We start from the raw sequence: 14,313 nt of genomic DNA on the forward strand, positions 1-14,313 counted from the left end.
TCCTCTCACACCTTGCTGCTGCACACTCACAATTCATTCATTTATTTCATAAAATATATACACTGCTTGTTTTTTGTTTTAAAAACCCACAAACAAACCTGAAAGTGATTTTTTTAAATAAAAAGCTGCTTCCTGATGTGGTCATCTCACCTGACATTTTGATTTGTAAATTAATTAGCTTGTTATTGGTGCATTTTAATTTTCTGCCATGGGCAACTATGTGCTTTGGACCATTTCTGTAACACCTACTCTTTATATACGGAACAACACACACTTTAAAAGCATATTATGACAGCTCCACGGGACATAAACATCCCTATTTCAGAGCAGATATTATGGTAATGACTGAGACGAGCTTGCGCTTCACCTGCAAGTGTTCACCTGTGCATCAAATGCAGCTGAGTGTCAGCCATCCGCCACGAGGTTTACGCTACAGGGCAAAGGACTTCAAGGTGGTGGGACATCTGCATTCATAAGCACGCAGCTGTCACAAATGCTGCACATTACAAATGCCGCATACAACTCCCGTGTTATAACAGCTAAGCTGGCTAATGGTCTGTTTCTGTGCACTGTTCAATGTGCTGGTTATGACTTACAAAGTCCTATATGGCTTAGGTCCAACTTAACTGAGACTGCATTCCCTCGTACAAACCTTCCCGAGTTCTCAGGCCTTTCTCTCAGTCCCGCCACTCTCACAGGCGTGCTTGGTAGGGGTGTGGTATAAGGCCTTCTCTGTGCCTGCTCCGGGACAACTTTGGAACTCCCTGCCTAGAGAAGCTAGACTAGCTCCCTCCTTGTTATCCTTCTTTCAGCAGCTGAAGACCTTCTTATCCCTACAGGTTTTTGGGGACAGAGTGTTTTGAATTAAAGGGCTGGGGCTGTGCTGTTTTCACGGTAATTATCTGTATGTTCTTAGTAAATTATTATATTATATTATATTATATTATATTATATTATATTATATTATATTATATTATAGTTTGGTTGTTGTTTTTAATGTTTATTTCCGCTGTTCTTATTTCACCTGTAAGCTGCCTTGAGTCTCTGTCTGGGGAAAAAGGAGGATTAAATAAATTAATAACAATATAGCCGCAATACACGTGGCGCCAGCATTTGCTCTCAAAAGCAGCGAGAACGGTTCTGTAAAATGCTTTCCGGCTTAGCATCTCCCTCAGCTTATACTACAGTCATTTTAGCTGGGCGACTTATAAATTGATTCGAGGCTCCTCACGGTGGTTCCCCGAAACCAAATGAACCTCAGATCCATGCAAACCTCTGCCCGCTGTATGAATTACAGATCCCAGGATGCCTCGCGCCAAAGAATGCTGTGAGGGGGAGAGCTTGCCGCTGTGCTTGCTGGGTATTGTAGTCCGGGTGGACTAGGCCACGCTTAGCTATACAAAGCGCGGAGCAGGCAAACTCCGCCGTCTCTTTCTTACCAGAACCGGCCACCACCAGGAGGCTGACGGCGGCGTTACGCGGGACGCGCGCTCGCCTCGTTCGGAAGAACCGCGCGGCGAAGAGAACCGGCAAGAGGAAAAGGAAAGCTGCGATGCCCAGAGTCGCCCAGGAGGACTCCATGGGGAAGACAGTAGCTAGGGCGGCGGACTACGGGAGCCGAAGCAGCTCAAAAATATTTAATCGTCGCATTGCCACCCATCGCTTGCGAGTTGTCTACACTGCCACCTGTTTTCTTTTGGTTTTTTTTCCCCAGGCAGCGCCTGTAGGTAGATGCAGATGGTGTTTATTTCAAAAGGGGAACGTTTCCTGGAACTACTAGCAAGCTTTTCCATTTTCGAAACAGGAATGTTTAGGAATGTGTAGGGTGAGAATTGTACTGTCCATAGTTATGCTGATAGTATGTGTTTTAATCAGTGCTTTTTCCTGGGGGGACGCATACACCTAAAATTTTTGTGAATCTTTGTTCTTTTGTCCTGATTTGAACTATAAAATGGTGGAAACAAAATAAAATTAAAAAATCCTTCCAGTAGCACCTTAGAGACCATCTAAGTTAGTTATTGGTATGCATGCACACTTCTTCATGTACACGAAAGCTCATATCAATAACTAACTTAGTTGGTCTCTGTCTAAGGTGCTACTGGAAGGAATTTTTTAAAATTTAATTTAATTTATTTTATTTCTTTTTGACTACAGCAGACCAACACAGCTACCTACCTGTAACTATAAAATGGTGGTTTTCTTGAGTCAAAATTAAGAGTACCCCTAGACATTTTTTAAGGAAAAAAGCACTGGTTTTAATAGACAAAACTTGTTCCTAAATCCTTAAATCTGGAGAGGAAGTTTTGAGTCCAGCAAAAGATATTCTTACCTTTCAGTAAGGAAATTCAGTAATGAGAACCTGTGGTCTTCCAGCTGTTTATTTATTTTATTTATCTTCTATCTCACCTCTTTCTCACTTTTTATCCTGCCTTTTTTCCCTCCAAGGCTCTCAAGATGCTGTGCATGGGTCTCTTCCTCCTCATTTAATCCTCACAAAAAATCCTGCAAGGCTGAGAAGCAATGACTGGCCCAAGGCCACCCAGTGAGCTTCATGCTCAAGTGGGGATTTGAACTGTGGTCCTCCTGGTCCTAGTTTGAAACTTTAACCACTATTGGACTTCAACTCCCATCAGCCCCAGCCAACATGGCAAATTATTGGGGATGATGGGAGTGTGGTTCATCATAGGTTCCCCACAATTGACAAACACTGCTGCCTATCAATACACGTCTTTACTGTCTCACAGACCTGGTTAAAGTTTAACTTGTGCCCCTTTGCTGTCCTACACCCCTAATGTGTTTCTTTGCTATAGCCTTGTTCACCTTGAATAACAATAATTTCCCATCCTGATTCTGTCCAAAGACAACAGCCTTATTGCAACATGATCTTCCACCTTAGGAGTTTCCTTCCCTAGAATTGGTTTCATGCATCTGGTGAATTAATAAGCTCTTGTCTCCCAAATTTCATGCCACAATAAAGTTTCAGTCCTAAACATACTATCTAGGCATAGCTGTCAACCTTCCCTTTTTTTGCGGGAAATTCTTTTATTCTAGCGCTGCTTCCTGCTGCTATCCTGGATTGTTAGATATCCCGTAGACTATCCCTGGGACAGGTGAGGCTGCTGATCTCTTAATTTTGAGGCTGCTGATCCCTTATTTTCAAATCTGAAAGTTGATAGCTATGTATCTAGGAAGGGAGAAAAGGGAACAAAGTCCTACAGTACAGTGGATCTTACTCCATACTAAATATAAATAGCTTTGGAATTGGGCTGCACAGTCTCTTAAGATGCCACAAAATTCACAGTTTTTGCGATATCAGGTGATCACAGCTGTTTTCAGGAATTTATGTTTCCATATTGCTCAGCTTTCCAAGTAGTGAGTCCAGGCCTTTAGATTGTGGGAGAAGAAGCTCTATTGCTTGCCAGGAATGCAAGTCTGAAAACCGGCCAGGTGACATGTGATGTGATTTTCACAGTCATGGTATTACAAAAGCCAGGAGGTATCATGTTGCAGAATGCAAGCTGTACTTATTAATAATTATGTCAGTGTGCTGTACCTTGATGAAACCAAAGCATATAGTTAGTCTGGTCATGGCTCCAGAAATTACCTTTTCACCTTAATGTGGACTCTCAAGACTATTTTTTGTACCTTAATTTGTTTTGGGCGAGAGCCCTAAAAACTTGGTTTGAACCTGAGACTCTCCCTTGTCACCATCTGACAAAAATCATATACTGCCAAAGCAGCAGCAGGAAGTGGCAAAAGAAACCACATTTTTGCATTATGGAACTTTTCAAAAGAAAGCAAAACTTTATATATTAAGTTCATTTTAGCTGTAGCATCCAGATTGGAAGAAAAGCTCTCCTAGAGTCAGTGCTGGATTTACGTATAAACTAAACAAGCTATAGCTTAGGGCCCCACACTCTTGGGGCCCCCAAAAAAAATTTAAAGGAAAAAAACTGGATATACATTTCTAAAATATAAGATAAAAAATAAAATAAAACCTACATACAGCAACAGTGGCAACTGACTTTAGATATATTTTAGGTCCATAAATTACCATATAGCATATATTCAATTCAAGTGACAATTTGTTGTTGACAAAGGACAGCTGGACATATAAAGGGCCCCATTACCTTCAGTAGCTTAGGGCCTCATCAAACCTAAATCTAGCCCTGCCTGGAGTGCATTAAATCAGGTGGAGAACCTTTTTCCTATGAAGGACCACTGAAGAGGAAACAGGGATTAGTGAGCTGGGAGAGTTGGTGACAGAGAGAAGTTCAGAATCGGAGGCAGAGGCTGGAGCAGGAGAGTGGGAGGAGGGGGGCCAAGAGGCAGAGATGAGTCAGGCTGGTGAAGAGTCATGGGTGTCTCCCCCTCCAGCTGCGACAAGCTCCCTTGCCCGCTGGTCTCCCAGAACCACAAGAGGCATGGAGAGTGCGGAGGATAAGTTAGCTTCACATAGGCACAGTCTCAGAGTGCTTGGGGGGAAACCCTGGAGAAGAGGGGACTTAGGTAGCTGTGGGAAGACAGGGACCTTCAGTCTCAGCAACCACTTTTGGAGATGAGTTGCAGATCCTGTTTTTTTCTAATAAAGAATCCAACTTGCTCAGTATGATTTATAGCTGGCTCACTACTGTTGGGTAAAGTGGTTATATTGCTTAACTAGGATAGGGTCTTTCTATCTGGCTCTGGAGACTCTCCTCAGGCCATACCCCGTCCTAGTACTGCTTTGTCCTAGTACTCTTTGAGTGTTTTTGTATTACAGGAACATACCATTGAAGTCTGATAATGCCTCTTGCTTCCTTGGATGGAGAACAAAGAAAAGTGTCTGAATGTGTTTGGAAACTAGCCCAACGTACAAAGATACCTTTCGCATCCATTGCTCAGTCTGCTTTTGCTTCTAGCCCTGCCTGCCATGTGCTGCTTAGAAGCCTTACCCAGAAGGGAATGGCTGAAAAAGATTCCCTACCCCTCAACTAAGATTTTGGAATCCAGAATTCAAATCCTGATTCATCCATGAAGCTTGCTCGATGACCTTGGGCCAGTCATTATTTCACCCTAACCTATGTCACAGGATAAAAAGATGTTGAGCTATGTACGCCACCTTGCAGTACTTGAAGAAAAGTGACCCCTGAGCGTTAGGTCCAGTCGTGACCGACTCTGGGATTCGGCACTCATCTCGCTTCACTGGCCAAGGGAGCCGGCGTACAGCTTCCAGGTCATGTGGCCAGCATGACTAAGCCACTTCTGGTGAACCAGAGCAGCGCGCGGAAATGCTGTTTACCTTCCCACCAGAGCGGTACCTATTTATCTACTTGCACTTTGACATGCTTTTGAACTGCTAGGTTGGCAGGAGCAGGGACCGAATGACGGGAGCTCACCCCGTCGTAGGGATTCAAACCGCCAACCTCCTGATCAGCAAGCCCTAGGCTCTGTGGTTTAGACCACAGCGCCACCCGCGTCCCACTTGGAGGTGCCCATTGGGGTGGTCCAAAGACCAGGGATGGAATCGTAGCATCCAGCTGAACAATACAGAGGATCTTATGAAATGAGGTAGAAGGCCGCATGTTTCCCAACTCAGGATTAAATTAATACCCTTTGGAGGCCATGGTTTTGGAGCGGGGGAAATGGAAGAAACTCCTAGGGATAATGATTCTAGTACACACTTACTAATAGCCTTTTGGAAGCTAGCATCAAGTGAGATCAGTTCAGCTGTTTCATTGCCAAATGCCTATGGATCTGACTGAGAAAAACTAGAAATAGAATGTGCTGAAAGAGCTTTCCATAACAGACAAGCTGAGTGGCACTGTCTATAGAAGAAAATGCTGCATATGTAGTAATTGAGAGGATTTGCTCATGAAAAAATTCTTTTGTTAGCAATCTGTAGAGTTTGCAAAATTCCATGGAAAAACAATTCTCTATTGTTTTTTAAAGCAGCCAAGAGAAGGGGAGAATCTAGTAGTACCTTTATTTTTTTAACTGAAAGTTCTTTTCTAAGGACTTCCCTCACAAATCTTATAAATGCCATTTCTTAACAACAACAAAAAGCCCCCAGTTTTTTTAAAAAAGCACCTTTTCGTAAATAAAATACGGTAAGTTTCTGTCTTAACTCACAATTTTGAAAGCTTGCAATATAATAGATAATAATCTTTATATTCTTTTTTCCAAACTCTAATAAAATTTATTTAAAAACAAAAAGTGGGGTGGGGGGGGGGGAGAAAGCTTGCAATAAATGGGAACCAACTTAGTGCCCTCCATATGTTGTTAGATTCCAATTACCATTCACCCCAGCCATTATGGCCAGTGGTCAGATATTACGGGAGTTGTTGAAAACATAAAAAGCACCACATCGGAGAAGGTGGGGGTACTGATTTACTTCAGTAGAGCTAAACTTATAATCCATGCTGCCTAGCTCAAAGTATTCACATTTATTTTAATCTTGCCTGAAGTGCTGGGAGGGGTCCTGTTCTTTTCCCCACTGGATATTCCTGAAAAACAGGGTCTAGAAAACTACCACTGAGTGTCTTACTTGGCTCAGAGTTCATTATGTTGTTACCTGTGCAGCATGCATTGGGTAGTTACCTGAGAAGGGAATACTTTTGCTTCCCGAAGTGGTCCTTACCTCACCTACTAGAAAGCAAAGGCCAATTGATTTAATATACAAAGTTAATAGCAGATAACAGTTAATTATTTGAAAATGTAATGGTATTTTAATTTAGTAAACAGTTTGTGGAGACATGATGGAGTGTGTGTATTCTGTGATCCCCAGGTGACATTGATCCTCCCTGACCATCAGCCATTCAGGCTGGGGTTGCAGGGGATTGGGAGTTCAACAGCATTTGGTGGACATGTTGGCCACATGTTTCTCACTCCTGATTTAATAGGATGAGGATGATCCTAGATAAGCCTTGGGCTTGTGCCTCACTCCTCCTCTGGTTCAGCCATTAGGAGGTTGGAAGCTTTTGCTTTTGTTCATTAACCGCAGCTTGCTGTGTCATCTGTATCTGAGCAAACTCTGGCAGAAAGACACTAACTTCAAGGTATAGTTTAAGAAGCTGGCTTGTTTCAACATACTGTAGTTAAGATTAATCTTAGTTTAGGGTTAATGTAATGTTAAACTGTGGTTAATACAGAAACTCTCCCAGGAGGAGAGGCAGAGCTTGTCCTCATTACACTAAATCATTGTTTTAACATTATGTGCAAACTGGGCCAATGAATAGAGACAATATTTTTCTCTTATCTTATAATACTATTTGGTAATACTGCTTTAAGTTAGTTAGTAGTAGGTTCAGGGTAGAGAAAAGGAAGTGCATCTTCTCACAGTGGAAATTCTGTAGCACAATATGTGGGGGACTACTAGCTTAAATGACTTTTGACGGAGAATTTGATAAATTGATGAAGGATAGCTGATTAACATCTTTTAGCCATGGTAGTTAAGTGAAGACTCCATGTGCAGGCCAGACAGGATAGCTCATCACAAGAAAGTCTCAGACCTATTCAAGTAAAGGTAAAGGGACCCCTGACCATTTGGTGCAGTCGTGGCCGACTCTGGGGTTGTGGCACTCATCTTGCTTTATTGGCCGAGGGAGCCGGCGAACAGCTTCCGGGTCATGTGGCCAGCATGACTAATCCGCTTCTGGCGAACCAGAGCAGCACACAGAAATGATGTTTACCTTCCCACTGGAGCGGTACCTATTTATCTACTTGCACTTTGACGTGCTTTCGAACTGCTAGGTTGGAGCGGTACCTATTTATCTACTTGCACTTTGACGTGCTTTCGAACTGCTAGGTTGGCAGGAGCAGGGACCAAGCAACGGGCGCTCACCCCGTCGCGGGGATTCGAATCGCCGACCTTCCGATCAGCAAGTCCTAGGCTCTGTGGTTTAACCCACAGCGCCACCCGCGTCCCCCCAGACCTATTACCCTGCTGCTAATATTGAGCACTATACAGCCTCAGAATTAAGAAGTTAAAGTTACATCAACGCTAGGCCATTTTTAACGAATCTTCATTATAATCATGTGAAGTACAACAATTTAGGGCTTGATCACACTTCTGCTTGTCCAGTGCCTAGAAAGCATGGGTCCAAGCAATTTTCCACTGGTCCAGTGCATTCTAGGCACAAGTCTGAGCAGTTTTGCCTTTACCCCACTACTTTCCCCTTGAAAAGCTGCTCTTTAGTGCTAAATCAGAACAAATGGCAATCCACAGAAAGCCCAATTGCTGTTTGTTCCAATTCAGCTCTACAGATTGGGTTTCCCGGAGGGAAAGCAGCAGGGGAAATGGAGGTGTGAATAAGCCCTTAAGTAAAATAGGTAAAGGTAAAGGAACCCTGGACAGTTAAATCCAGTCCAAGGTGACTATGGAGTGTGGCACTCATCTCGCTTCCAGGCTGAGGGAGCCGGTGTTTGTCCACAGACAGCTTTCCGGGTCATGTGGTTGGCATGACTAAACTGCTTCTGGCACAACAGGACACCGTGACGAGTGCCAGAGTGCACGGAAATGCCATTTACCTTCACGGGTCCTAGCCCCCAAAACAGGAGAAAACAAGCTTGATCCATCTTGCATGTGGCGGCCCTTTGAAGATGGCTGTCATAAAGAACAAAGAAATGGAGGAACAATTACTACAGAACTCCAACATGGGGGAAAAAGGAAAACGTGTCAATTGCTAATCTAATCTGTATGTTTACGCCAACTTGTTTTTTTTTTTAAAAAAAACCTTTTTGTAACATACTTGTGGAAACAAGTTAATGAATGAATCGATTTATTTCGGTCATTGACGAGAATGGAAAACAGTTAAAGAACTCACTCACCTGTTCCTAAACCAAAAAGGAAATTGCACTGGGCCCTGCGATATCAGGTCAATACATGTCGTGGGTGGACCAAGCCTCGTATCCAACTCCTGGTTCCAAAATCGGATTCACACTGTGTCCTTACATAGAGAACATACTGTATTACATATTCAACTGATAAGAACAGATACTTTGATATTAGCCAGAAGGCTGAGAAGCAATTATAAATTGCTATTTGATGTGGCATGAATTTTAATGTGTTTGCTTGCGGAGTTTAAAAAGTGGTATGGATTTCTTGTACCATGTCTGGGACGGTGAGAGTAAAGCACAGGATGTTATGATAGCCTGGAAGCAGGTTGGGTGTGGCAGTTGAACAAAATACAAACAAAACATGTAAGGGTTTGTTAAATCCTCAGATTATGGCTATGTGATTACATATTACAGTGTGATGTAATTGCTAGGTTTCTGGGCCTGGCATGTTCTCTCTTGAGTAAAGCAACCTGACCTTATTTTTATTAGGAAGCAAGCAGAAGTGGCAGTGTTGCATTCTGAGAAGTACAGAATAACCACATATTCACAGCAAGGCTTCTGGGAGATTTTGGATACTCTTCAGACTGGAAAATCAGCCCATTATTGAGGTGAGTAGTCATAACTTGGGTTCTTGATGTTCAATTACATAGTTTTAAGCTGAAGTCTGCAAAAACCTATGTACTTGGGAAGCACAATGTAAAGCTAGTCCATAAAATGCTTGGGCAGAGATCGCTTTTGGTATCTACCATATCTGTAGGATTTTCTGACTTCTCTGATGGAGAAACATAATGCAAAAGAAAAGACAATGCAAATGTGTCATCAATTACCTATCCCTATTATTTGCAGACTGAAAACAACACAGTGAATACCAGTTGAATTCACTGGATTGATTTCCTTTCCAGACATGAGATGAATATGTGGGCACTGGCAATTTCCACTGCCATTTCTGCTGGAATTCTTTGACATCTCTTTATATCATTGGCTGCCTTGATATTTATCCACTTCACTATCAGGTGGGGTGTGTGTCTGAGCACCTGCTCATTATTGCATGCTCTTGTACAAAGCTGTTTATAAATGTATCGGTTATGGAATTACCCAGGAGGGTGGGAATGAGGAAAAGGTTGAGATTTCTTTTCAGTTTAGTGCCTTGTTGTGTCTCTTCCCTGCTTTTTGTTTTGTTTTAAACCATTGCAAATATATCTCGATTTCGCTTTTATCTAACCTATTTGTATCTGATGCCACTTGAATATGCAGAGGGTGCTGAGGCTTATAAAAAATGCACAAAGGCTTCACTCATCAATCCCCTTCCTGACCATAGCCTTCAAGAATAATTTATTTATCTAGGCTAGTCTATACCAAAAATGGTCATAGTGTGGTTTACAAAAGAAGCAGAAAACCAGCCACCCTGCTTCCAGTAAAAATGCAAACAATTCTAGCATATTATCAGCATTAATATACATATAATACTATATGTGGGATGCGGGTGGTGCTGTGGGTAAAAGCCTCAGCGCCTAGGGCTTGCCGATCGAAAGGTCGGCGGTTCGAATCCCCACAGCGGGGTGCGCTCCCGTTGCTCTGTCCCAGCGCCTGCCAGCCTAGCAGTTCGAAAGCACCCCCGGGTGCAAGTAGATAAATAGGGACCGCTTACTAGCGGGAAGGTAAACAGCGTTTCCGTGTGCAGCTCTGGCTCGCCAGAGCAGCGATGTCACGCTGGCCACATGACCCGGAAGTGTCTCCGGACAGCGCTGGCCCCCGGCCTCTTGAGTGAGATGGGCGCACAACACTAGAGTCTGTCAAGACTGGCCCGTACGGGCAGGGGTACCTTTACCTTTTTAATACTATATGTGTATGATACACCCCAGGTTCTCCAAAGTAACCAGCAAATATAAAGATACAACAGTGCTTATAAATGTACAAAAATACTTATTTATACTTTTGTATGTTTTAAGTTTTTAATTTTTCTTGACTTCATTGCTCCATCTTTTTGTAAATTGTGCTGTGCATCATGGTGTATAAATTTTATTTTATACACACACACACAGTGGAACCTTGGTTTTCAAGCCTCTCAGAAGCCGAACAATTCGGAAGCCAAATGCCGAAAACACGGAATTGCTTCCGTTTTCAAACGTGCCTCAGAAGTCGAACGGCTTTCTCAATTTCCCCCATAGAACTTGCTGACAGCCCATTGCGCCTCGGTTGTTGGAAGTTAAACAGTCTTTCGGGATGGATTGCGTTCGACAACCGAGGTTCCACTGTAAATATACTATATATAGGTACAGACCATGAGCTGTGTTATTGATAAGAATTATATGGTGATGTAAGCAGGTTAACTTGATAAAATGTTTTCTTTATTGGTATGTTTGGTGTTTTTTGTATTTACCAACACAAGGATTTTCTAATTGATGTAATTCTAAACTTCATGATTGTGTAGAGTGCCAGAATACAGATGATTGGTGTATTGAGTCCAGATCAATAAAGCTTTGGTTTGCATTGTTTTCCTTCTACCATTTATTTATTCAGGCAAACTCTTCAAGATAGATGATAAGATATATTAAACATGAAATCATATAAAAGTTACATTAAAAAACCCCGAAATACCTCCTAAGAACTAATCAGTAGAAACATTGCTACACTAATCAGAAACATAAAAATTAGATATTAAGGGCAACTCAAAAGCTCTCCAGAAGATGGCCATCTTAGCATGGTGTCCAGAAACCCGGGAGGGAGTTGACCTCTCCTTAAGGCTACGGGATGTAGGCTTGAATAAACATAGTTTCAGTGAAGTTTTGCCAAAGTTTATTGTGCAAGGTTACCCTTTCCATTTAATAATTTTATACAGTTTTCATTACTGAGAAAGTAATGCTGTCAGTATAGGTTATCTGTTTTTTAAAAAATTAATTTGCTTTGTGATGTGTGTCTCTGTGTGTGCATGTACTGTACCTAGAAATAAATTAAAATTCATTCACTATAGTGACACATTTCAAGTCTGAGAATATTCAAGGCAGGCAGATGCCCCTGCCTGAATCAAAAGGCAAACATCTTGTATGCTGCATTATTTCTAAAAGAGGATGGGGAGACAGCAGTTGTGCGCGGAGTGAAAAGTCACTCCAGTTCAGCAAAGGTAACTCATAGTTAACAGTACAGTATTCAGCTATGATTGTGCAAAATAGTGTATCTGCCGGGGGCAGGGCAGGGCAGGAAGCAGCAAATCTAGATCAGGCCATGTTTTCATTTGGAATTAAGTTATTTGAGTGTATAAACATTTAAAACTTGCCCTGCTAATTCCAATACAGTTCATTTTCCATATGTTACAGGAATGGACATACACCTATATATGTAGTTAGATAGATAGGAATGGACATACACCTATATATGTAGATAGATAGACAGACAGACAGACAGACATAGATGTATAAACAGGTATTATGCTCCATTTATTTTCATGCAGACATGTTGCATTTATTTTGAATTAAAATTACTTTAAAAAACCAAAAAAAGACCTAAACTGCAAGATCTCAGATCTTCGTTACTATTGTTTGTATTTGGGCAATAATATAGACAAATAAAAGGTAAAGGGATCCCTGACTGTTAGGTCCAGTCACGGACGACTCTGGGGTTGCGGCGCTCATCTTGCTTTACTGGCCGAGGGAGCCAGCATAAAGTTTCTGGGTCATGGCCAGCATGAGTAAGCCGCTTCTGGCGAACCAGAGCAGTGCACGGAAATGCCGTTTACCTTCCCGCTGGAGCGGTACCACCTATTTATCTACTTGCACTTTGACATTCACTGTGGTCTAAACCACAGAGCCTAGGACTTGCCGATCAGAAGCTCGGCGGTTCAAATCCCAGCTACGGGGTGAGCTCCCGTTGCTCGGTCCCTGCTCCTGCCAATATAGACAAATACACCCTCCAAATTACAGTTATGCTAAAATCTTGGTTTCTCCGCTATTTGCTACATGCAGCACACACTTCAGCCCCTAAACCAGAAGTTGCAGTTAAGCTCTGTGTGTGAATCTAGCTATTAAGGCTGTAATCCTGTACACACATCCAGATAAATGAACTTAATGGAAATTTCTTCCAAGCAAGGGATGCCTAGGGTTGTGCTACAAATCAATGTTAATAAAAGCAATAGATCTTCCCCTCTCAGCAAACTTACAAAATAGCAGATGGTGATCTTTAAAATTGCCAAAATAGTTGCCCTAAGCAACATTCTTTACATATTTCACAGATCTGGAGTTCCCAACATGGTGCCCACAGGCACAGTGGCACTCCAGACACCCTACTTGGTTCCTGTTGAAGTTCCTTCTTCTCCCAATGTTTAATTTGTTTTGGAATTTTACAAGTATTTCTTCTTGGTGGTGCTGCATTGGCTGGAAAACTAAGTACGGCCTCCAGCCACCCCACCCTCTTCCTTTCTTCAGAATGCCTTTTCTCAGCAAAGGCAGAGAGAGCAGGGTAGGTGGATGCTAATACCTAACTATCCACCTGCTTGCCAACTTATTTATTTAAAAGGAAAGGAGACCCCATTGCTGCTTGGTAAGCAATGGAAGGAGTGTTTTGTCTCTTTGGTGGGAGGTGTCTGCTTGCTTTTTGATATGTGCCTGCACACACATACTTGTTTGTGTAATGCCTGTTTTGCCTTTTGGGGGTGTTTTGCTTCTTTCTGTGTGGCTAGCATTTTGGGGTGGATTTTGCCTGTTATTTGTGATTTTCTGTGGTGGAATTTGCCTCTTTTGCAAGGGGGGCATTGTTGGTGGCTGGATTTTGCGTTTCTGGTGTGGTTTGAGGGAGTGTGTGGTTGAGTTATTCCTGTCCGTTTCTTTTGTGATGGAGTTTGTATGGTTTTTGGACTGGATATCTTTCTCTGAGCATCATCACTTTTCCTTTTGTTTTGTTGTCTTTTGCGTGGCAAATATGTGGCTTGGGATTGGGATTCAGTTCATAATTTTGTCTTGCACTTAGTTTCTTGGGAAGTCATTTGTGACAAGGCAGGTCTCCTTGGCAGCCATTTTGTGACTAGGCAACCCACCCCCCCAGCCATTTATTGGTGGTGCCTATGACAGTTTCTCAAGATTTCTAAATGTGCCCCTGATGCTGGATCCAATTAATTTTGACCATATATTTGTATGAGATGTACTGCAGGTAAGGCTTCCAACCTACCAGTTGGCAACCAGTTCTTTTGGCCAAATCCACACCATACATTAAAGCCACTCTTATTCATGGCTCCCCTCCTCACTAAAGCATCCTGGGAAATGTAGCTTCAGGGTCTCCGAACAACTTAGTTCCCTTAACAACCTATAATTCCCAGGATTCTTGGTGATGGTAGGGAAGCCATGACTCTTAAAAATGGAATAAGTGTGCTTTAAATGTGTGGTGTGGAAGTGACTTTAGTTTAGGTATGGGAACTTGTGGCCTTCCAGATGTTGTTTGACTACAACTACCACCATCCCTGTCCATTTTACTGAATGTCTTGTTTCAGCAGCGATATAATAAAAGCCA

The 14,313-nt window shown here is 42.4% G+C and overlaps 2 protein-coding genes and 1 non-coding gene across 6 annotated transcripts in view; 1 reads left to right on the forward strand and 2 right to left on the reverse strand.

Moving 5' to 3' along the window:
* Positions 1-14,313, reverse strand: part of ALG14 (ALG14 UDP-N-acetylglucosaminyltransferase subunit) — a 49,893-nt gene that overhangs the window by 34,778 nt on the left and 802 nt on the right. For 2 of the 4 annotated variants that reach the window (XR_003707143.2, XM_028732741.2), the window contains exon 1: positions 1,440-1,639. Coding sequence is in view for 3 of the 4 variants with exons in the window: in XM_028732741.2 (XP_028588574.2) it covers positions 1,440-1,581 (142 nt within the window). In the remaining variant the exon portion in view is untranslated. Of the gene's footprint in view, positions 1-1,439; positions 1,651-8,508; positions 8,585-8,808; positions 8,928-14,313 lie in introns of those variants that run through there. The other 2 variants (XM_077928460.1, XM_028732742.2) reach the window with 2 other exon arrangements.
* The window catches only part of TLCD4 (TLC domain containing 4), a 40,990-nt gene continuing 30,534 nt past the window's right edge, over positions 3,858-14,313 (forward strand). The window contains exons 1-2 of the mRNA XM_077928458.1: positions 3,858-5,296; positions 9,307-9,425. The gene's annotated coding sequence lies outside the window, so the exon portion shown is untranslated. The remainder of the gene's footprint in view (positions 5,297-9,306; positions 9,426-14,313) is intronic.
* Positions 8,827-9,009, reverse strand: LOC114599993 (U2 spliceosomal RNA). The gene has a single exon (XR_003707409.2). It is a non-coding gene; the product is annotated as a U2 spliceosomal RNA (small nuclear RNA).

Source organism: Podarcis muralis, chromosome 5, assembly GCF_964188315.1.
Source record: "Podarcis muralis chromosome 5, rPodMur119.hap1.1, whole genome shotgun sequence".
NCBI lineage: Eukaryota > Metazoa > Chordata > Lepidosauria > Squamata > Lacertidae > Podarcis > Podarcis muralis.